The sequence below is a fragment of the Denticeps clupeoides genome, chromosome 14 (genome assembly GCF_900700375.1).
Source record: "Denticeps clupeoides chromosome 14, fDenClu1.1, whole genome shotgun sequence".
Lineage (NCBI taxonomy): Eukaryota > Metazoa > Chordata > Actinopteri > Clupeiformes > Denticipitidae > Denticeps > Denticeps clupeoides.
Genome location: NC_041720.1, coordinates 7,112,460 through 7,136,521, shown reverse-complemented (window position 1 = coordinate 7,136,521; position 24,062 = coordinate 7,112,460). Strand labels below are relative to the sequence as shown.

Genomic DNA, 24,062 nt, shown 5'->3' with positions numbered 1-24,062 from the left:
AGGCTGCGTTTGCACATTGTTGGTGTCTGGCATCAGTGCCTGTGGTTGTTCCATTAGGGCCCGAGGACGTTCTGCTTTTGGCCTGAGCTGTGCGATTTTTCCAGCGCATGCTACATATTTCTGACGCTGTGCCTGTAATTTAGTTCGAGGTCGCGCTGCTTGGGTTGAGGGTCAAGTCTCTGAGCCTCGGGGCAGGGACGTCCGTCTCTGGGGACAGCTTTCCCTCTGCAGAGTCTGGCTTGTTAGCGACCCGTTGCAGGGATGTTAAATTCCTTACATTTACAAAGTCTCGTACTTGGTGGTCAGAAACTCTTATTAAACTTATAAGTCTGTCGTCTGAATAATGTAGAAAAAATGCATTCATCCAGTGCATTAAAAAAAAAAAAAAAAAAAAAAAGTGACTTGTTCATCAATCTTATTGATCTTACAGATTTTTCCAGCGCTTAAAAAGTTCTTTGCTTAAAAATAGTTCTAAAAAAAAAAAAAAAACACATATATATATATTTCCCCACTTTTGAGTTTTTGAGACGCCCATAATGAAGTGTTTGTTTTGAGGTGACCGGGCGGGGCTTTGATTGCGACGTTTACATCGATGAAATTTGAAATTTAAATGTGTTGACTTTCAATTAGAGGACCTGGATGCACTAATTGGAGGACCCCGATGCATTTTTAATGTTTCTGTCAGCACCCCGAGGACACACTTGCAGGATGCTGCGTGTAGCTCTTTAGTCATTTTTTCCCCTCTTTTTCTCTATTTTCCCAGTTTGGGGTTTCACTTCATGAATAGCCACCAGTTTGCTAGTAACTCAACAACATGGACACATGCAGGTTCTAGTCTGTGTGTTTATCCCTACGCACATTTTTTAATGTTTGTTCGGACAGGAACCAATAGGGCAGTTCCTTTCGTCCATTGCAATTGATCATATATGCCATATGCCATACATTCATTCTAATTCATTTAACGATGCGTCCATTTCACCCAAAATGCTACATACATCCTTCTGGTTGTCACACCTTGATGTTGACGGACACAGAGCAAAAGGGCGTGAATCCTCAGAAACCTCTTGCGAGCCCGACCTGAAGCACTTTTATTGGCAAAATCCTGCCCCTCCTTTCAGCACCGTGTAATAAGTTCGCGGCGTGGTGTTTGCGGGCCCAGCCGTGTTTTTTGGTACGCGGTGATCTTTGCGAGGGTGATGAGATGTGACCTTGTCCTACATCCAAAGGACAAATCATGTTTGAATATGCATGAGGGTGTGTGTGTGTGTGTGTGTGTGGATCTGTCATTGTAATTAAGGTGCGATAATTAGTATTCAGAGATGGGAAGCGGGCAGAAATTTCAGCGGTTCGGCTTGTCTGATTAACCGCCCAGTTAACTGGTGCGGCACCTGTGCAAACGCATGTGAGAATGCGACGTTTCCGGCAAACAAAAAAAAAAAAAAAAACCCCAACAGGTACGTTAGGGAATCAGAAATGAACAAGAACAGTTTGGAAGGAATAGTTAACAAGGTGAATATGAATGAACAGCCGGTCCAACCTTTTCTCTAATCTTGCAACTCCAAAAATGATTGAAATGTTGCGGTTTGCAGCGAATTTCAATGCGATGTAAATTCATAGGAACATGAGGGTATTCGTTGTTTTTGGATTAATAAAAATATGGCATTCTTCATACTGGTAATGGAAGAGCAGTGAAATGTTGTCTGTGCCAGAAACGGCATTTTGAGTGACGTAGCCGTGTCTTGGTGCTTGTGCCTTTGGTCCCCGTGATCGTGGCCGTGATGAATGCTGGTGGCGGAAATGAGAAAGGGATGAGCGTGCCTGGCCTGCCAGGGCCCGGAGGAGACGGCTTGAGGGATGATTGATGGCGGCGGGGCTAAGTGGCTAATGAAGGGAGCTCTGCAGCCTCATCTGTCAGTCTTAACTAAACGATCCGTCTCGTAACGTCTTCCGAAGGCCTGATTAAACAATCTGTCCCCGCAACATCTACAGCGGGCCTCATTAACGAACCCGTCCACAGCAGACCCGATCAAACAAGCTGTCAGCTCCGGCACCTGCCGCGGACCCGGCGTTTAACCCCGCGAGTCTCCCGCCTCCGGTGCAGCGGATCTGCCCTGGTAGCGTATTCAGCAGGCCCGGCGTAACGATCGCTATTTTCTGTCTCCGGCACGGCAGACCCGACTGAACGATCTGCCCACACACATCTCATTAGCTCTCATTAGCTTGGGTAGCTGTCTCTGCCTGTCTGTGTGTGTGTGTGTGTGTGTGTGTGTGTGTTCTCCAGCAGCTCTTGACATTTGGAAAATCTTGTGCTTTCTGATCGGGCCAACGCACCAACACACTTTGGTGCCGGAGGCCTGTATGACACACAAAAACGCACACAAACGGACAGACGACCAAACCACAGCAGCTTCAACCAGCGCGCGTGCGGGATCGATAAAGAGCATCCAGACGAAGGCGGGTGGGGGGAGAGGGGAGGACGCGCCGTGCGTGGCAGCTGCTGTCACAATATTGATCGTGAAATAATTAGTGGCGGTTTACACTTTCCCCCGCTCGCCCCCGCGGCCCCCTCCCCTGGCAGCGGAACGTCCGCCCGTCTGCTCCACCGATTCTGCCGCGGCCCTGCGGCCCTGCGGCCCTGCGGCCCTGCGGCCCTGCGGCCCTGCGGCCTGGGCTGAGGGACTCAGTCACACTCGTGCAGCTACCGAAAACGAGATTTCATTCACAAATAATACTTACATATTTCACGTTTAAGTGTAATGAATGTTATGGGTCATGAAAAGTATCAGACCTCAAAGAAAAGACTCACAAATTCACTGTATTAACGAAGATGGTTATAATGCAGTTACTCTGGCCTGTGTAAGTCAGTTCATGGTTTAATATTCCATCATCTCTAATTATTAGTAAAACTATTTGGTCGTCGCAATCGGACCTGGTTGAATACTTTTGTTTTAATTTTTCTTTTTGCCATTTTTCATATATGTTCAAATAAATGAATAATAAAAAAGGTGTTTTATTAATGTTTTTTTTTTTCTGTCTTTGTGTGCCTTTTAAATCGAATAAGACTTGAGATTCATGCGCTCAGCAACTTTCTGAGTCTCATTGGGAGGAGTTATTTCAGCGGTGAGAACACCTACCTGAATACCAATGGTGAAATCCAGACACCGGCATCTCCTGCACGTTGCTGCTCATTTCAACAAGACGAGCCGCATTCTCACTGCGTCTGGCAGGTAGTTTCGAATCCCGCATTTCACTGCATCGGTACAGACGTCGTCAATGTTTCTTTCATTTAGATATTTTAATGTGACAGTTTTTTGTGTTGAATTATTTGATGTACAGTTGAAGACTCTAGTAAATTTCTGCTAAATGAAAAGCGAAAGGCAGTCGCAGCTGCATAGATTGGCCACTACTAGAAAATGCTGAGATGCTCCAGACAACTAGGTTTTCTGTTGTGCCATGGAACTGAGCAGCTCTCAGGGCAGATGGCAGATTGTCCCACCAACTCGTTGCCATTCGTGAGGACCGCCTGGGCTGGGACGTAGACGTTGATCTAAATAGGGCCTTGTGATGTCAGCTGATCGCCCGAACGTGTAACCTGGCTACTGTGAGCAGAGCTCCAAAAATGAACATTAAAAACTTGATGCAAAATGTTGCTGATGCTCAGTTATGGTTCTGCATTTAGGACCCATACTAAGTTTGTTCTTATTCGGCCTGTGCTGTTCCCTGCATACCTTCTCGTCAGGTTCCTAGAACGGAGTTGTTTTAGTGGACCGCGTTAGTACTAGCCAGTAATTATGGGTTGCGTTGCATTAGTTGGTAATTGTGGGTAATGTAGTTTCATAGCTGCCAACATCTCGGAGGCTTGGTTTCCATTGCTTGGTTTGGGTAATTACTGGTCTGGGGAATCAACCGAATTTGAGTAACCAAGCAAAAATGCGCAACCGCAAATGCTTACTCATCTCTTGCTGTCTGTTTTCCCTCCTTCCTCCTCACTGCCACTTTGCGTTTTTTCCACTTTATTGCTGAGGATGGTAAAGCACGTACGCGTGAGGCAAATACGGAGCAGGCGGTCATGGTGCGGTTTGTTCTCTTAAGAAAGCCAATTAAGTGAAATTAGTTCACACGAAAGCTTAATTTGTTAATTTGGCTCTTGGGTAATTACAAGGAAAGAGCTATACATTATTATTAGTGAGCATTTATAGCTCATTGCCTTCAGTGGGGAGCAAGACCATGCAGTGCAGTGCGTTTTTATGCATTTGTGAAGGTTATTTCCTGAAGGTTGGATGGAAAGAGAACGTTTTACGCCTTTCTTCCTCCTATAAAAATGCTCCTAAATCAAAGCAGATGTCCTTGGCCACTTCACCAGAAATCTCTAATCTGCAGATACACCATTTATGTGTTTTATATGCGCGTACGCCCCGACTGTTGCCATGTATGGATTGGATGACGCGTCTTCAGACCTTCTTCAGTGGTCCGTGTCTGACTGATGGGCTGCTGGTTGGCTGGATATTTTTGGGTGCGCTGAGCCACTTTACGCCAGCGATGCTCTGATCAGGGTTTTCACAGCCGATGCCAAGCATAGATCTTCTGTCATAACAACCCTCCCTCTTTTCCTTTCTTTTCATGCAGTCAATGAACTCTAGACTACAGTAACAGCAGTGCTAGTGCGATGTTTCATTCATCATTTGATTTGTAGCTGTACTTCAGGTAAGTTTAAGTGGCCGATAATTGAACTTTTCATTCTCTGTAACTGCGTAGCCAAACAAAAATTACCACTGCTTTCTGGTGGCATGTGATTGGACTTGACAGTAAAATAGGCCTAATAAACAATGTAATAGCCTCAAGTGGTGATTATTGGTCCCCAGGCATTTTAGACATTTTTCACAAAGCTATATTATTACAGTTGTGCACACTGGCAGGCATTCACTGTGGTTGCATTAGATCAGTGGTACAGAGGATGCCCAAGAAGGCAATGCACTACATTCCACTTTGTCGGGCAAACTGTTAAGGAGCTTATTTTTTAAGTCATACCATTGCTTTTGTAAAAATAGAAACTATCTGTCTGGCTGGAGGGGGGAGGAATCCAGAATGAACCTGCAAAAAAAAAAAAAAAAAAAAGAGGATTCTCTCTTCTCCTAGAGGCCTTGTGCTTCTGTGTTCGAACACAGCTCTGAAATGGTTTTAAATTTTTTTTATTTCAATAAAAGTGGATGGAAATGGGCGTTCCATTTAATTAAATGTGAAAAGTAGATGACAAAGCCTTTCCATTACAGCATTGGTGTTATGTAACAATCATTTCATGTAACATGGTCATAGATGCTTAAAGCAATTAAACGGATAACTCACTGGATAATCACCTTTCTCAAATAGAACATGTACTTCATTCTAATCCTTACAGTCAGTTATTCTATATTGCGCTTTGTATTTATTTACCTTTAAATGAATGGTATTGTGGTTATTGCTATATTTCTGTTTAGGTATTAGTTTCAGTTAATTATGCAATATATATGTTAAAAATGTCCAGTGTCCAAATGTCAATGTAATGTTTTCCACCAACAATGTGACCTCTTCACATAAATTACATATTGAATTTGAACATTTTTAATGCATGTATATTATTATCTTGAAGATGCATATTTTCTGTAGCATGTGTTTATGTAGACACCCCTGGGTGTGTGTGTGTGTGTGTGTGTGTGTGTGTGTGTCCTGGTGCTTTCAGAGATGCCTGTGCCGGCTGACGTAAGCAGTTTGAAATCCGGAACCATTGTCTCTACTCTCCAACCCCGCTGGATGAATCACGCCGGCACACTGCTAACCCCCGTCAGCCCAGACTCCATTTAAAATCCATTCATCACCTTGACAACAGCCAATAGCTTAGCAACTAGCATGTAGCTGCGATTCGGAGCCGTACACCATTTACACCACTGCCCTGTCCTTCAGGTGATTAATGTTAAAGTCAATATTTAATCGTTGGAGTCATGATTCAGCAATTATGGCCTGAACCTGACCACTGCAGTGGGCAGCAACACACAACTTGGCCTTTGTTTAAGTCTAGTGGATTTTGCGGTTTGCCTGGAAAGAAAAAAAAAACAATTCAGTCAAAATGCAGTACACTTCAATGACAAAAGAGCAATAAAAAAAACACATTGCATTATATAAATAAGTGTTCAAACTCTTTCACATGCACATACTAAAAAAAAAAAAAAAGCATGCTTTTTTTGTTTGTTTGATAAATGGTAATTGAACTGAAGTAAATGCTTAATAGTTCATGCTGCAGCCTTTGATGTGAATAGACCAGTTAACAAACTGTGGCTATTAACTACGGACCATTATTATACACTGTTACCGTGCCAAATTTCACTTCAAAACACGAGGAGGGATTTTTAATCCTCAATGGCAGTTTTTTTTTTTCTCAAAATGTACCTCCTGTATGAATTTTAATTTTTTGTTGCCCAGAAGGTTTTACAGAAGGTGGGAATGAAATATACAGTAAAGTTCCAGTCAGGGGGAAAAAAACTAAAGCTTGGATGGGAGACGGTGGATGCTGCCAGCATGCATTTGTCAGGGCCCACGGAATCTCTTTTTGTCTCTGCGACTTGCGGTTTACAAGCTCCGTGGTGAAACATCAAAGTTCTTATAATAGACATTGGACGGGAGCCAAAGAATAATAGGAGAAAAGAAATCCGAGTCCGCGACACGCGTCCGCAGCCACTACCCTGTAGCGCCACCGGCCTTTTACGCTTGTGCCTCGCACCTTCCCGCCGACACAAAATGTTGCGTTTCTGAGCATTAATGTGCTGTTTTATGCAGATAATGAGGACCGCATTAAATATGGACCCCTCAGCTAAACAGATGCATGCGGAGTTTAGGCAGACCGTATGAAAACTAGCTGTGGGTGCAAGCCAGGGAATTAGTCTGAAGGCTTCAAAGCTCCATTCTGTGATTTACATTTTTTTTTTTCTTTGTAAATATAGTGCTGTGCAGCTGCATGAAAATTGAATTTGTGCCCCTGAGATTCAGCAGTGGGAGGAGCGATTGCATTTTGCCCTTTTTTCTTTTTATTAGTGCTCTTTAAGTGCTTTACTGACAGTATGTGTGTGTTTTGTTTTAGTATGTTGAATGAAGTGTAAATGTGTGTGTGTGTGTGTGCGTTGGTAGGTAGGTCACTGTGTCCTTTGACTCAGCATGTGATGCAAATCTCTGTGTGTAACCTTACTAACTGCCCATACCCTGCTAGCATTCACTAAAGAGTGTGTGTGTGTGTGTGTGTGTGTGTGTAGCCACTAATGTTCGCTTCAGTAGGAGCACTCAGTCAGTTACCTACCTACCTGCCTAAACACAAACACACACACACACACACTAAATCACGGAGCCATCTGCTGAGGCGCAGAGACGCAATCTTCCAGAATCTTCTGCGCCTTCTCCGTCTGTCTGAGTCACGATCAGCTGCCAGAAATTTCCATCCCTGCTCTTGGCCGTGTTCCCTTCCCTTTCACACGCTATTGCACGCACTCTGGAGCGTGCACACGAGAAGCACACGCTCTCCCTACGATAAACACACCCTCACTCACGCTCCACCTCCGCACAGGCCTGCACACTCCGCACACGCCACACACACACACACACACACGTGTGGTGGCGGCGGCGGCGCAGATGCTTTTTAACACCAATGCAATGTACCAATAGCAAGCATTTTGGGGGGTTTATGCATATATTCATATTTTCATTCTTATGTTAAGTTGGATCCACGGTAAAAATATTAGAGTAAAAAAATGAACAAAAGCCATATAAATATAAATGTCATTAAATATCAAGCATTTATGTTGGGGGGGTTGCTTTTATTTTTATATACATCTATTCCCCCCCACACACACAAACACACTGCTCCCCAGGTGCCTTTCATGGCTGCCCACTGTTCACCAAGTGTGATGGTTAAATGCAGAGGACACGCAGTGTTTCACAATGACAGTCATGTCTCTAAATATTTTGGCTTGGAATTGGACGGTTCTTTAAAAGTCTCCTATAGAGGTCACCATGCAGGGAGGGCATTTGAAACACTGATGTAAAAAAAAATTTCAATTTCTGTCATTTATCAGACGCTCCTATCTAGAGCGACTTAGTCAGTAGTGACAAGGACAGACAGTGTCTTGTTCATGGACACAATGGTAGTAAGTGGGGTTTGAACCTGGGACTTTGTGGTTTTATAGGCGTGTGTTTTACCCACTAGGCTACTACCATCCTATACAGAAATGTGTCTATACACACACACACACACACAAATATGCATATGATTGCACATGCTGTCACATGCAAAATCACACATGGAATCACGCAAACTGTCTGTCTCTCCCCCTCTTTCTCTCGCTATCTCTCTGACCAACACATTGCTCCCCTCTCTCTCTTCTCCCACACACAAAGTCTGGTGGTACGGACCTGCTGCGTTTGTTATGACAGCACACACAGCGGGAGGGGAGGCTGGCAGGGCTTGTGTCACAAGCGCTGATGTTGTGTGTCTGTCTGTGTGTGTCTGCTTTCTTGTTTTATTAGCCTACAGCGTAAAGCGGGATTAGTGTGTTAGCGGCCCTATAGGTTTGCAGTGGCAGTAAGCCATTTAGCTCTCCGCCATGCCCAGGTAACCGTCTCTGCGGGACTAATCCACGGCACAGCCGGTTACGTTGACGCTAATGGAGGTAAAACCTAAAGCAAATCCTGCCACCTGCCCAATCACGTACGGACCAGTCACAAACGCCCTTTCGCCTTTACCTCCCGCCCAATCAGGTACAGACCAGTCACAAATGGCCCTTTTGCCTTTACCTCCCACCCAATCACGTACAGACCAGGTACAAACGCCCTTTCGCCTTTACCTCCCGCCCAATCACGTATGTACCAGTCACAGATGCCTTTAGCTCCCGCCCAATCACGTACAGACCAGGTACAAACGGCCTTTCGCCTTTACCTCCCGCCCAATCAAATCACGTACAAACCAGTCACAAATGGCCTTTTCGCCTTTACCTCCCACCCAATCACGTATGTACCAGTCACAGATGCCTTTACCTCCCACCCAATCACGTACAGACCAGGTACAAACGCCCTTTCGCCTTTACCTCTCGCCCAATCACGTACGGACCAGTCACAAATGCCCTTTCGCCTTTACCTCTCGCCCAATCACGTACGGATCAGTCACAAACGCCCTTTCGCCTTTACCTCCCGCCCAATCAGGTACAGACCAGTCACAAATGGCCCTTTCGCCTTTACCTCCCACTCAATCACGTATGTACCAGTCACAGATGCCTTTACCTCTCGCCCAATCACGTACAGACCAGGTACAAACGCCCTTTCGCCTTTACCTCTCGCCCAATCACGTACAGACCAGGTACAAACGCCCTTTCGCCTTTACCTCAAAATGGATAATTTCAAAATGGATAATCTCGCAAAATAGGTGAACAAGTTACTGCTTTTTTTCATGATTTTCAAGTTGGTTTGTTGATTTGTTTTTACTCTGTTCATGTATATATACCAGCACACGTACCTCAACATGATGAGCTGCTGCAACCAAATCTCACCAAAAAAAAAAAGGGAAGGTTTGAGAACCGCTGCTGTGGAATTAACCCTCCGGCATCATCCAGTTTTTTCTGAGGAACCCCACAGTTAAAGTGTTGTTGTTATTATTATATTATTGAACAGTTGCTAAATATGTGTTTTAGTTAGGTGTTTATATTCAGTAAACCAATAGTCAAATTTCGAGACACGTTTTACACACAAAATGTTATATTGTACACATCATAATGAAGGAAATGTTCATTTTTTTTTATCTGAGGTTTATATACAGTAACTCACTCTCCCCCTTTTACACGCATGTAACACACACACACACACACACACTCCTACACTCCTCACAACTTTGATTTCTATTGAAATCGCGTTCAGACAGACTAGGATGACCAACCCGGTCTGTGGTTCTGAGAAATTGCTGATCGAGTCCCAGTCTGTTGCCGTAGAAACTGTCTGTTACCATGGAGACCTGGCTAAAGATGGGATTTGCTCCAGATCTTCTACCAGTGCTGAAAAACCGGTGGAGATTCCTCTTTACATTTGTCTGTGTGTGCGTGTGTGTGTGTGTGTGTGTGTGTGTGATGTACATTTAGAAGTTATTTATTCATTTGAGCTTTTGCTGTTTGCAAAGAGGTTGCATTCCTCTCCAGCTCATAGGTGGCAGAGCAGAACAATCCAGCAGAGCAAAGGACAGTAGGAACACGTAGCAGGCACCATCAAGAGGTCTTTAGGTCCTGCCTGCGTTATATAAGTACGTCTGCATTGAATGTGTAAGTGCGCTAAGTGCTCTTGTTTAAGTCATTTGCCAGGCTTTGATGTGACAGCAGGAAGAGAGCGTGGCTCATGCACCCCAGAAAGGAATTAAAATTCATAAGGTCTCATTACAGATCGTGATTATTCATTATGACCATTAATTATTCAGGATGCTGTTGGAGCACAGTTTATATGAGCCTGGAAACACAGCGAGGAGGCTGTGCGTGTTTAAAAGTTAAATATGTAGGGGTATGCATTGGAGTGGTGGGGGGGTTCGTACTTAAGGCTTTTATACAAGAGTTCCTTGTTATATGTTCCTTGTATCTATTATTGTGTTTTATCTTGCTGAACATGACAGTACAGCACGAATTTGACAAGAGAGAGGGCATACCTTCAGAAGGTACCTGGCTTTGCTCTTGAGATGTGCGGTAGCGGTTAACCAGTATGAAATATAATAATGAAAACCTTTAATGTACAGGCATAGACTGACATCCTGTATGTTTTATAATTAATTTGGCTTCAGAAGACAGTCTGTCCAACAGCACACCCCACTCTATAGAGGCCTCATTTTCCCGGCGCTGCTGAATTTTGTGATGATCCTGTAAACATCATTGCTGCTCTTGGGTCCTTCCATGGCATTTTGTTCCCATTTTTCATCTGCAATATAGTATTTTTGACCACAAGTTCTAGCGCCAAACAGCCCGTCAGCATCCTTCCACCGCTGCTGTTGGTTTTTCCAGCTCTGTGTGTTCCAGGAACTGGAATCAACGCTTGTATGACACCGAAGCCACGCATAAGAATTAAGCATGTATAATGCCGTATCGAGGGACCCGTACAAGCTGCTTTTCTTGTCGTCAACACGAAGATTAGTGGAGCGGGATCTCATGAGCCAGAGGCCATGAACCTTTTACTGATCTCATAGGGAGATGATATGAAGTGGCTGCATTTATGGAGATGTTCTGATGAACCGTCTCAGCAGAAACTTTAGGAAGAAGCCTAAACCAACTCTCTCTCTCTCTCTCTTTTCCCTTCTTCCCTCACTGAAGTCCCAGTGAGGCATGCTTAATAATATAATAGTGAGCATAGCCCCAGGGAATCTTCCGGATTTTGATTCTTGTTGATATATGCTGCTGCTTTGATACGGCCGACCATGAGATTCTACTTGACCGACTGCAAAATTGGGCCAGCTTGTCAGGCCTGTTTTAGCCAGTTCTTTCTCCTTATGAGTGCTGAGTAACGTGAACTCAATGAACCCGTTCCTGGTTGATCCTCATACCTGCACTGCACATGTGCAGAACTCAGGACCAACCCCTGACCTTCTTTCTCTCAAGGAAAAGCGTGATTTGGAGAAATAATGGGCTGTGTAATACCTTCCTCCATAGTCTGAACCATGCTTCCTTGTCTTTCTGTCCTGATATAATATAATATAAATTATCTTGTTTTCACACTGCCTTACTGCCTGTTTGAACAGATAACTTGTCTTATAAACCGATAAATGGTTAGTCTGTAAGATATTGTAGCATCTCTGTTAAAATTGATGGGAGAAGAGCTGTGGGAATATATTGGCTTTGTTGGCAGAACGTGCAGAGAAGAGACAGAAAAGTCAGGAGGTCGGTTAGCTGAGATTGATGGGCCGTTGGCTGCTAAGGGAACGAAATAAAATGGTCGGATAAATGAAAGCAACACATTTTAATCTTTTCCTTTTCTTTTATAGAAAATTGTACCACAACACCCCTCCCCTGCAGATAACACCCTTTTACTCTGCAGCGATTTGAACCTGTAATTTGTGGGTGTAAGTCAGTGTGGATGAAAGCAGCAGATCGATGAGGAAAATGGCTGAAAGGAAAATGAAAACGTCCTTCTGGGAAGCAGGGCCACAAGGAGCTGAGGGACCTTCACATTAAGGTCCTAATGCTGAGGTCACGCTCTACCTCGGCCTGACTTTGTCACGTTCCTGTCCAACAAATTTCCTGTGTCAATTATTGACAATTTCTTGAGCCTCCTTTCTTGAGCAGTGACATGAAAAGATGTGATCAATCATTTTTGATTTGCCAGGCTTCTGAGCTTCTAAGAATTTGTGGGACTATGATCTGACGTGATGATCTCATTTCTTGTGTAAAAGAAGGTTGATAATGAATGCAGCTAGATTGGAAGATTTAATTGTTTCGTTGGCCTAGAATGTGATTATAGACTCAGTCGTTGCCCTGAAGGGTTTACATTGGTGTATTTATCAACCCTTTATATATAATATAAAACCCTTTAATAGACAGTTTGCTTTAATTTAAGTCTGTTGTCTTAGAGCACAATATGTTATGTCCATAATTCATTGTCAGGATGGTTGTAAAGTACATGTTGACCACGGTGAAAGATAAAAAATATGGTGTAAAATTACCTGGGTGGCCATACCTGGAGTTGTCGTAAGGGTTATAGGAACACACACACACACACACACACACACACACCAAATCACAATATAACAGAATGGACTTGAGTGTGCACAATGACCAGTGTAATTAAAGAGACACTGACCCATTCTCCTCTCATACACACCTCACTTAAGATGAATTACATTTTTATTACCACGGCACATCATTTCTCAGGAATGTTCAGTGGAATGTCACCCTCAGTCATGCCAAGCTGTGGTACAGCAGCCTCATGCCAGCCCTTTGATGTTTGCACGAATTGTGTTTTTACGGAGTTAATAATCAGCGTCTCGCACGCTTCACCATCCCCAATCTGCCAAGCATTTTTCTCCACCTTGGTCTTCGCCTCCGACTCCCTACAACAAAACGCACAGATTAGTGGCAGAACACAAAGACAAATGTCCCGTGGAGTCCTGATTTCAGACTCAGTCGGAATTGTCTCTGGAAACTTCCATGTACGGCCCTCGTCCAATCAGCCTGGTGAAAACCGTGCAGAGCCAGTACATACCCAGCCTGAAAGACTTCAAGATCTCATTGTGCCAGAAAGTGCTCTTCATAGTCACTACTATCAAATTTTGATTGTGTGCTTAAAGCATTTATGCCATTGAATCAAACATTCAGAGCTTCTATTCCAGCATTGTATCCCAACAATCTGCTGTTTAGTTTTGCCCACTTTTGAATGACAGAGGTTGAGAAATGGGTGTGTGTGTGTGTGTTTTTCTTGTTCAGTGCCAGCCTTCTCTGGGCCACCGCCAGGCCTTTGATGATCACAGAAACACACCAGGCATGACCGTTCCCATTTACCCATTATCCATCTCTCCGCAGCTCGGCGTCGGCGGGCACAAGCCTATTCCTTGTGTAAAAAAACAACAAAAAAGCTGGAATTGTGGTTGAAAAATGAATGCAGCTCTGTTGTTTCGGAGGCTCAGTAATTTCCTCGAAGGGTTAAAATCGGTTGGACGTGTCAACACTATAATTGATCATTTTTTTTGATAATTTGCTCTAGTTCAAGCCCGCTGTATTGGAGCAGTGCCTGATAACACCATCAATAATTCACAGTCAGGATGGTGGTAGTTTATGGGAACTTTGAAGGAGTTTGGGGATTCAGTAATTATTCATCATTACTGTACAGCGTGCCGCTAACAGCGGTATAATATGGATTTTCATACCAGCTTGAAGCTCAGGACGAGGCTCTCTGGGCCTTAGCCTCGAATGATGTAGGCCTCGGGTAGCTCTGCGTTCCATTTTTAAATAATAAAATGCTCTCCAGCAGTCCTTGGCCCGTTTTTGATCTTGTTGCCTCCAGAGCAGCGCGTGTTCTGCTTTTCTGCCGAGTTCGTGGAAATTGCCTCGTTTTTTTTTTTATTTTTTAAATCCTGCATGTGCTGATGGGCATCGCGGGCGAATGGCGTTTTCCGGTTGAGCGGCGCACCGTGATTTTTACAACGCCGAATGCCGCACTGGCATCACCGTTCAGAGTCGTCGCCTCACGCGTCATGAACTTTGCGCACGCTAACAAGCCCCCGAGGACGAATTCGCGTTCTGAAACGGCCTAATAATAGGATCATGCAGACGCGTGTGCTCCGTGTCACAAATCTCGAATAGGTTCACGTGGGTTTTCTGCTTCGTTTAATAAAAAGTGCCCCGGCCCCGTTCCACCCGACTTTATTTCACGCGGCCCAGCGCCGAACGGAAGGCCGCCCCGTCGTGGAATCGCGTACGCCAAGCCGTTTCATGTCAGGCTGTTATTAGAGGGCGAAGCGGCCAGATTAATGGACAGTTGGCCGGGGTCGGCGTCGAGAATTTCCAGGAGCTCGTGAGCTCCTTGTCACAGAGCAACGGAGTTTCATTATCCGACGGCGCAAATGACTGGAGCGCATTAAAGTGGCTTTTAATCGGACGCTACGCCGACCGCTAACTGCTGAAGAGATGGAAACGTGAAAGCATCCATGGCCTGGTTTACGGCTGAATTTTAAACACGCTAAGCCATAGAGTGGCTTGAAGTGCTTCAGAAAATGGACGGGACTAAATGAGCTAGGGCTGGGTAAGTAGTGGGCGTGTGACGTGTTTATCAGTGTTTTCCATTTTGAAAGTGAAAGTGAAGTGATTGTCATTGTGAGACACTGCAGCACAGCGCACGGCGCCCCAACGAAACGTGTCCTCTGCTTTTAACCATCACCCTTGGTGAGCGGTGGGCAGCCATGACAGGCGCCCGGGGAGCAGCGTGTGGGGACGGCACCTGATCGGTATTATATTTCATATTTCAATGGGGTATTAAAGGTATAAGTGACATTTTGCCCACTTTAGAGCACTAACAAAAAATTGCCATATTTTCAAAATGTGTGTATGGATGACCGTATACATACCGAACATGTGTATCTTATTTACATTTTTAAATGGCAGAAATGGGTTAAATGGGCACCTTGCTGGCTGGTGGAAAAATTGGCATTATTTAATGCCGGGCTTTAATATGACAAGCGTCACTTTGAACCACTGCCGCTATTACATCTGTAGAGATGTCCGTGCACAAGTGTATAGATTTGCGGCGCGCGAATGTTTAGCTTCATTATTCTAATTCGGCTGATCACCTGCTTGATTAGGTTTAGATTGGGAAGACTGCCTGGTACGGCAGATGGGGTCTTGGTGTGCGTGCCGCGTCATCTTAATAAGCCGCATTTTAATGTAAGGAGCGGAGAATAGACAACAGCAGAATAAATTTCCATATTTTGTGCTAGTTAACAGCGAAGGGTGAGAGGTGGTGTCAGGTTTGTACGTGCAGCAATGCGACATGAGCCTAATGGGGGCAACGTGACGGGATATCAATGTAACGCATCATCGTCCCGGGCCTGTGGAATTGTCATTATGGAACGTGACTCGCAAACACATCGGCTAAACAAGCAGAAGGTGCTGAGCCGAATTGAAAGTCTGTGCAGGTCTCTCCCTCCGATCAAACTTCACCTGTTCCTTCCAGACTCTTCCGGTGGATAGTAGCCAAAAAATACAAATGTTTACAAGGTCAGTTCCCACAAATGCCATCGTGAGTGACCTTGTATGCACATCATGTACACGCGTAGGCATCTGAGGTTTTGTTGGCTTCATGCTTATTTTTTCTTTTTTTACATTGCGGCTGTCACATGGTGGATATAGTGCCGGGAGTCACAAAGTCACACGACCAGCCGCTGTGGCATCAGAAATGAGCAGTGGACTGATGATGACCTACTGAACTTGACCTTCAGCCTCATGCTGGACACCACAGATCACCAGTGCTGATTTCAATGTTAACACGCTCGTTTATTACGGGACCATTTTTAAAAAAAAATTTTATTACCGCTATCTTGATTAAAGTTCTTATGCAAGAAATGAAAAAAATAATTTTGTGTTCTTACACACACACACACACACACACACACACACACACACACACCAGGAGCAATACACACCCAACAAACGCATGAGGTCTCAGTTAACTGGATAAATGGAGCCAAAGTGTGTTGTCAGTTGTGAAATTTGGCTCTGCTGCGTTTGCTGTCATATTGCCCTGGAAAAGGAAAGGGGTGGGTGGGGGGTTGGGATGAACTTCATCTTCCTGTGTTCTTCCAGCCCTTTCCTGCTCCCCTCTCCTATTGTCTGCTTAATGGATTTGAAACCGTCTTTTAACGAGATTCTATTTTGGGGTTAATAAGAAAAATTCCCTGGAGTTGGGAAGGGGGTCGTCACGTATAACCACGCCGCGCATCGACACTTTGGCAAACTAAAACCAAATTGCACACAAACACGCATACGCACACTGGATACCCACTAAAAGGCTGGAACCTGAAACACTGACATATGTGTTTGAATGGATGAAATAAGACTTTTTGTGGCTTCTTGAACAAAAGAAGGGATGCTTTATTTCCATTTACGGCATTTATCAGATTTATTTAAAGGACGTGTGCGGTTTTGAATGTCACACTGTTGAAGTGAGCGTCCCAGGCTGCACAGTGAGATAAATGGAAAGTGTGTGGCTGTGAGAGCGCGTGATGCACCCTTCGCCTGGTTTGTTCTCCCGTACGTCAACTACAGACACTATTTATGGGTAATTTAAAAAGAAATCAGAAGCAGGTTGTCTTGTGTGAAAGCGAACAGCTCATACGGTGGGGTTTGTGGGTGGTTTGTGGGGGTGGGGACACAAATCTTTATTAATTGGTATTTCTGGGCCACTGGGTTGCTAGAGGGCTTCTTATAAGAAGTTCTTAAAGAAAGGAGACAATCCATTTTTCAGCTGTTTAATGCTTGCGCACACACACTCTCAGAATCATTCTTAGTATTCAGAACACAACACATCTATGTGCTACACACACACACACACACGGAGTAACACATACACAATCACGTCAACATGGAGGTGTGAGTGGAGCAGATATAGGAAATACGAATTGTAGAAGTGTGTGTGTGTGTGAGAACTGTGGATTTGTAATTAAAACCAGTCAGGTAGAACATCCCCTCTGAACTTTATCTTTTCTTCATACTTTCGCTCTGCCATTAAATTACATTACATTCTCTCTCTCTCTCACACACACACACACACATACAGACACATACGTCACATCTCTCTGGTCTGGGTCACTGTGTGTGCTGCTGGTGTGTATAAAGATAGAGAACATACTGTATATTATTGCGGATGTTGAAACAGGACAGGTCATTGTATTCCGCCTCTATGAATGTTCTCACTTTTCTACAGAGACGTCAAATTATGACGCCATCCAGTGGTGCGGTTCTGTCTGTCGTGTGTGTGAGAGTGATGGACACACACGCCACGCTCTCTCTCACGCCTCTATATTAAATAACCAGTGCACTGCAGTGAATTCTTTAACACACACACACACACCCATCTCAGCTTTAAATCCACACGTGAACAGTATCTGCGGCGAATTTTGAACATGAGCAAGCATACCATCTCATTTGCATGTAAATTGCCTTGAGTGACACATGCCTGTAAAATTCCTGAACTGGGCGTGCATGTGAATTGAAAAATCACCTTCCTTCTCCAGTGGTGTCACCATAGCAACAGATCTTTTTTTCTCTTTTTGTGTGTGTGTGTGTGTGTGTGTGAACAGGACTGCCGGTCTGTTTTTGTGTCCTGATTTTCAGTGATTTGTTCAACCATAAACAATCCTAATGTTAATCCTTAAACCCGACCTTTGACCTTAAACCGCAGAATACAGGGCACCCATGCATAAGGCATTCAGCTTTTGCTTCTTCGAGAATCTCAGTTTCAGTAAGTTTTGCCCGGTCTCAGTACGTATCTTCATAACTAATTTTGTGATCACCTACGTTTATTCGTGAGTGTCTTTCTGCCTAGACGCTCTCATTAAGAAGGAAAAACAAGCCCCAGCTCTGCTGGTGGTAAAATGAAGACGACGGCATGTGTTCCGCCTGAAGATGGCGCTGTGATGTTTCAGTCTAAGCAGCTGAGGCGTGGCTGTACTCTGGGTTAGTAGGTTACTTAGAAGGCTTTTTTCCAGTTAAACTTCTACATTGGTTGTTGGCAGCGATCAGCTTGCTTGAAAAATGTGTGTTGCATTAAAAATAATATCAACTGTAATTAGTGCCTATTAAGTGATTGTGTGAATGATATGAATCTTGAAAGATTGGTATTTTATCATATGTCTCAGCATCCAGATATAATTTTTTTTATACTTTTTTTTTCTTTTTCTGGCGAACAAGAACAGTTCAGTATCTTGGTCCTGGGTTGGTGTGACTTTTTGGACACAGTACAGGTTGTGAAATAATGTTTTAAAGCCCATTTTTAAAACATGTATTGGTTCGTACCCTACAGGTGGAGCTGTTTGTCTGGTACAGAGATTTTAGAGAAATGTTGCACATGTGGATATGGCGTCTGTTCTTGAATAACGTCATAGATTCAGATGAAATGGACCACACACAAGTATACCCACGGACATTTGCAAGTGTGAGTGTAAGGGGGGAATGATGTGTGTGTGTGTGGGTATATATAAACACATAGGGCATATGGGAATTAAGACATTAAGCTGTCTGTGTGGTCACATCTGTGCTTATGACTGTGTAGACGCGGGTCCTCGTGTGCTCTCTGGCCTGGATTGGTCACTGTGGCAACAGAAGTGTTTCCCCCTCAACAGATGTCAGAATCCATCGGCCTGAATTTACAGACAAGAGGAACACAGTTGGGTAGGATTAAACTCCTTATGTGGGAGGGGGTCATAAAGCCACTGATATAAAAGCTAAAGTCTCGGTAGTGTTTCTGTCTGGGTGTCTAGAAGAATCTAGATGACTGTTTTGAGGTCCTGGTGTCCTAAATCTCACCTCATGACGCTCATCTCATGAACCAACCATCAGTAATTTGATTACTGACATTAATAAGTAATTAAATGGATATGGCAGCTCAGTATTGACCACAACAGAAGTTCACACTTGTACATACTGTGTCTAGTGTTTTGGGAGGACATTACAGTCCTTACACATTACAGTTGTGTTGGGTGGAGTCTGGATGATTTCATTCTAGGCTTGTCGTAGTGGCTTTATTTCATGGTTCTTCAGGAAACATTTCTGCAGTGTGAGAGTAAGACACTTTTTTGCTTTAGTCAATTACTGTAATATGTGATAATCAGTTCATATTGTGTGTTTCATATTCTTTAACACCATAATCACGACAAATAAAGTAACTACGAATACAGATATCCTTTCACAAAAAAAAAAATTTAAACCATTATGATTTGCCTTTTAAAAAAAAGACAGCGCAGTGTTTCTTTACACCAAACCACATCAGAGGACATGAGTGGAACAGCCTGAGGTCACACGAGAGGCAGGCTTTATTTAAACACTCTCACCCACAACACTTACACTTAATTATACCATCAGACTCACAAATAAGTCTGAGAACTCAAAGTAGCTACAACGCTTGACACTCCTTCCCCCAACTTGCCTTTCATGTAACCCAGTAAAGAAAAAAGAAAATATACACACACACACTAATAATTTTATGTATATATAATGAATTTGTGTGTATTTATTATTTTGGCAGCCGATGGGCTGAATAAGATTAGAGGTCATGGTTTACGTCATGCTGAGATATTTCGGATTTTGTTTTGTTGTTGTCGGGCTTTTGTTTTGGGGACCTTTGTGCGACGCTTTGTTCCCCGGAGCTGCGCGGCGCAGACTGAGCGGCTGGAGAATAAAAGTTCCGAACTCCACTCGCAACACGCTGTCATCTCTGCGTAAAGCTCCTGCTCCCGAAACCCGGGCAGATTCGCGTTAATGTCGCCGTCTTGGCATGAAATCTTGTTTGTTTTTCTGCTCGTTGTCCTTTTTGTTCCACTTGTCCCGTGTACTGGGGAGCGCCAGCAGGCTTCGGGGTTGCCAAGTCCGTCTTTTCTAAGCGGTTTAGATTTATTTCCCCCATAATTTGGTTTAGAAATACCTGGCCTCAGTATTTTTAGGCTTGATGCCAAACTCGAGTTTGGTCTTGTTTGTGCTCGGTATTCAAGAGCAAGACGTTTTGTGTTGTAGGATTTAAGGTCGCTACAAATGATTATTATTAATTAATTCCACCAATAAGACAGTTGCAGACATTCTCTTTGTCTAACGAGTATGTAGAAATATTTCTTACATGCACACACGCATTTTACAGTCACTTATCGAGCTGGCCCAGCCTTTAGTTTTCCACAAAGGACCACGGCGTTAGAAGGAGTTCATTAAAACTGCGCCATTACCTGTGTTTTTGAGGGGATAAAGTAACTCCGACCAGATTAAAGGCAGCGGACCTGGCAACAGGCGGAGCTCCGGCGGGGAGGAGCGGCCCGGCGAGCGGACCGGGGGAGGAGGGAAAAGTGGGAGAAATCCAGCGGGGAGAGAAAATGTTTCTGGGGACTCGGTCGGCTGATTAGCTCACCCGGGCTTTTTTTTTTTTTTTAAATCAATAATTTTTTTACGGTTTAAATTTTTTTTCTTTTAGGTTTTCCACCTCCGGGCAGAAGACAAACTTTTTTTAAAGTAGCCAGAGTAAAGCGATTTTGGGGGGAAGTTATCTGGACGTGTTTGGGAATTCTGTTTGTATACGTGAGGGAATGTCCTGGACTTCAGGGGGAGTTCGCAGCACAGCCGTCCCCGGTCCTCGGCCCGGTTCCCCCCGCCGCCGTATTTAAACCTTTTTTTTTGTTTTGTTCGTGTTTGTTTCGCATCGATGGAGGGCGAGCAGGCGTCCGCTCCAGACCCCGCGGTCTCGGACAGCTTCTCCCAGCTGTGGACGGACGTCATGGGCATGTTGGTGAGCGTCTACCGCTTTAAATCAACTTGGTTTCTCTCGGTAAAAATAATAAAAAGCGAAGCCGTGGTGGCTTTCAGCCGGAGCGGAGAGAGGGAGCGTCGGCGCACGACGGGACGTCAGGACCCGAAACGCCGGCCCGTCCACGCTGTTGCGCGGTGGCTTTCGACGCCCGTCGGCCGCGGGGCTTCTGGAGACCGCTTTACATTTACATTTACAGCATTTATCAGACGCCCTTATCCAGAGCGACTTACAATCAGTAGTTACAGGGACAGTCCCCCCCTGGAGACACTCAGGGTTAAGTGTCTTGCTCAGGGACACAATGGTAGTAAGCGGGATTTGGTCGGGCTGAGGGCAGGACGGTGGTGAAGATGGATCCCGAGAGATCCAGGGTGGTAGTGGCATAGTGGGTAACACACTCGCCTATGAGCCAGAAGACCCAGGTTCAAACCCCACTTACTACCATTGTGTCCCCGAGCAAGACACTTAACCCTGAGTGTCTCCAGGGGGGGACTGTCCCTGTAACTACTGATTGTAAGTCGCTCTGGATAAGGGGGTCTGATAAATGCCGTAAATGAGTGATAATTGTGCCATTTAAATGTTTTTTTTTTTTTTTTTTAAACGAGGGTCGCCTCGGAATCTGGGGGTGGTGAGTGTGTGATAGGGGCAGGAAGTGTGTGTGTGTGTGTGTGTGTGTGTGTGAAGTGTAAATAGAGGGGAGATGCGATGAAGATGTCTGTGCCGATTGTCCTCCTCCCTCCACATTCCTCCACTCGGGCGGCCCGCTGTGTACGACGCTCTGTGTGCGTCTCTTTGGTTTTGTGTGTCATTGTTGGTTTGTGTAACAGTAGCCGTCAGTAACAATAAAAGCGCATGCTGTGGTGGGTAACAGGGATAGCCGGTGGCCATTGTATGTTGCGAGAGGAATGACTTTAATGGCTGTTAGTGTCCGTGGGCTCATGTCCTGGCCCAACAGACTTCATAGACGGGACACGGAAAGGCCTCGGTCAGGTAAAAGGGGCGTACCAACTCGTCTATATTTACATTTACAGCATTTACCAGACCTTCTTATCCAGAGCGACTTACAATCAGTAGTTACAGGGACAGTCCCCCCTGGAGACACTCAGGGTTAAGTGTCTTGCTGAGGGCCACAGTGGTAGTAAGTGGGGTTTGAACCTGGGTCTCCTGGTTCACAGGCGAGTGTGTTACCCACTAGGCTACTACCATACACACATATCAGAGTCTTCTCCTCGAACTCGCTTGTTTAGACTGCGAGCAAGTTTTATCGCGCGACTGCAGAAAAATGCGAGGCCTTCTGATCTTTCTCCAGCTGAAAGAACGGTCAACACGGTGATCATGGGACTACTTTTTTCCCAGAGTAGGAACGTCGATTGTGTAGACGCGTTTTCTTGGAATCGAAGGGTGTTCAGATGGGGACTCGTCCGCAGATGTAATCTACAGTAGCGCTTCCCGCAGGCCAGGTCCTCATCCAGCGGTAGGGTCTCTCTCATTTTCACTCGTGCTCGAGTGCAGAATCACGGCGGAGAAGATGAGTTTTTCGGAAACGCCACAGTTAGAAAAGATCTCATTTCTGTCAGAGGCGGCCATTTACCCGCTTTATTTATTTGCAGGAATCCGTTTGTGGCCGCAACTCTTCTACCTCGCACATGCTGAGCAAAATGAGCGATGACGAGGGGATCAAGGGATGCCTGTCTCTGAACAGCTTTCCTTTCCTGCCGCTTCCCTCGTCTCTCTTGTCCCTGGTTGGGCGTATGTGTCCTATGTCTGTACGTGTGTGTGTGTGTGTGTGTGTGTGTGTGTGTGTGTGTGTGTGTGTGTGTGTGGGTCAGAAATCCTCAGGAAGCCCACTACCACAATACTGAACTGAGTCAGCGCCTCATCACGTCCGGTCTTTGTTTGTCACCGAGGGCCTTATTTTTTTTAGACCACAATAAAGCATTTGATGATGCTGATAATGGCCTCAAAGAATTCGGGTTTCCTTCACGGTGACTTTCTCTTCGGCATTACGTAAGCGTCGGCTTGTGGACTTACTAATAATATATTTTGGCTTGATGTAACTTTGCTCAGGTTGTGTAACGAAAATCTAATAGAGAATTAAAGCAGAACATGAATGGATTGAAGCATCCGAGCTGGCCAGAGGAACAGATTTGCAGACTGGAGCAGCTCTGGTGTGAAGGCATTGTAGGAAAGTTCCGTGATTTCCGTTTGTGTCGCCCTACGTTTTGACAGCAATTCCCCTGATTTGTAAATGATCTCGATCAACCCTTTAAAAAAAAGCATATTGGGAAGGTACTGCGCCCCAAGAATCTTGGACTGGAACAATGACAGGAAAGTGTTTCGGGTCTGGTAGGGGGAGGGGACATGGTAGAGGGGATTGATGTCAGGAGAGCTGAAGTAAAGAGTTTTTTTTTTTTTTTTTTGAATGGTACCACAATGCGCCTGGGGCATCTTTCTATTTGGTAGAGTTACGCGGTGAGAAACCAGATTTGGGGCCGATGACCGTTCTGAGGGACACCAGGTTATGGTTTATATGGAATATTTTGAAGGTAATAGCATTTATCTTTGTCTCATTTCATATGACATTGGCAGTAAATAATGGCTGGAGATAGGCAAGAAGTTTTTTGGAGACTGTGTCCTCTTACAGGTTGTTTTGAAGTAATAAACGGGCAAATAGTTTTGATAGCGAGCAGCACCGATACAGCAAAGTGGGCGGAGAGATAAGACAGGAATTCTTCACGTGTCTTTGTAGGGCCGTAAATTATGTCAAGTATGTACGGCTGAGGCTGGATTTGAAAGACGCATGCCAGGTCACCACCCTCACCGGTAGACAGCAGGAAGGAAAGGCTGGGTGGAGTGGCAGTGGTGAGTGGTGTTAGCTGGGCAAAGAATCCCTAATGATTTATTTAGAGGACGTAAACGGAAGTGAATAACAGCACCGTAAGCATACTAACAAAATTGCACTTGGTTTTGGGTGGTATAAGTAAAACCCAATTTACCAAATTGTGGCCAATCCAGAACCTCAATCAGTATAGCGGAAA

The 24,062-nt window shown here is 44.7% G+C and overlaps 1 protein-coding gene across 7 annotated transcripts in view; it reads left to right on the top strand.

Annotated features, from left to right (window-relative positions):
* The window catches only part of sash1a (SAM and SH3 domain containing 1a), a 49,407-nt gene that overhangs the window by 1,588 nt on the left and 23,757 nt on the right, over positions 1-24,062 (top strand). For 2 of the 7 annotated variants that reach the window (XM_029002456.1, XM_029002452.1), the window contains exon 1: positions 20,605-21,006. The exons of the other annotated variants lie outside the window; for them this stretch is intronic. In XM_029002456.1, the coding sequence (XP_028858289.1) occupies positions 20,923-21,006 (84 nt within the window). In that variant the 5' untranslated portion in view covers positions 20,605-20,922. Of the gene's footprint in view, positions 1-20,604; positions 21,007-24,062 lie in introns of those variants that run through there. 7 annotated transcript variants of the gene reach the window in all.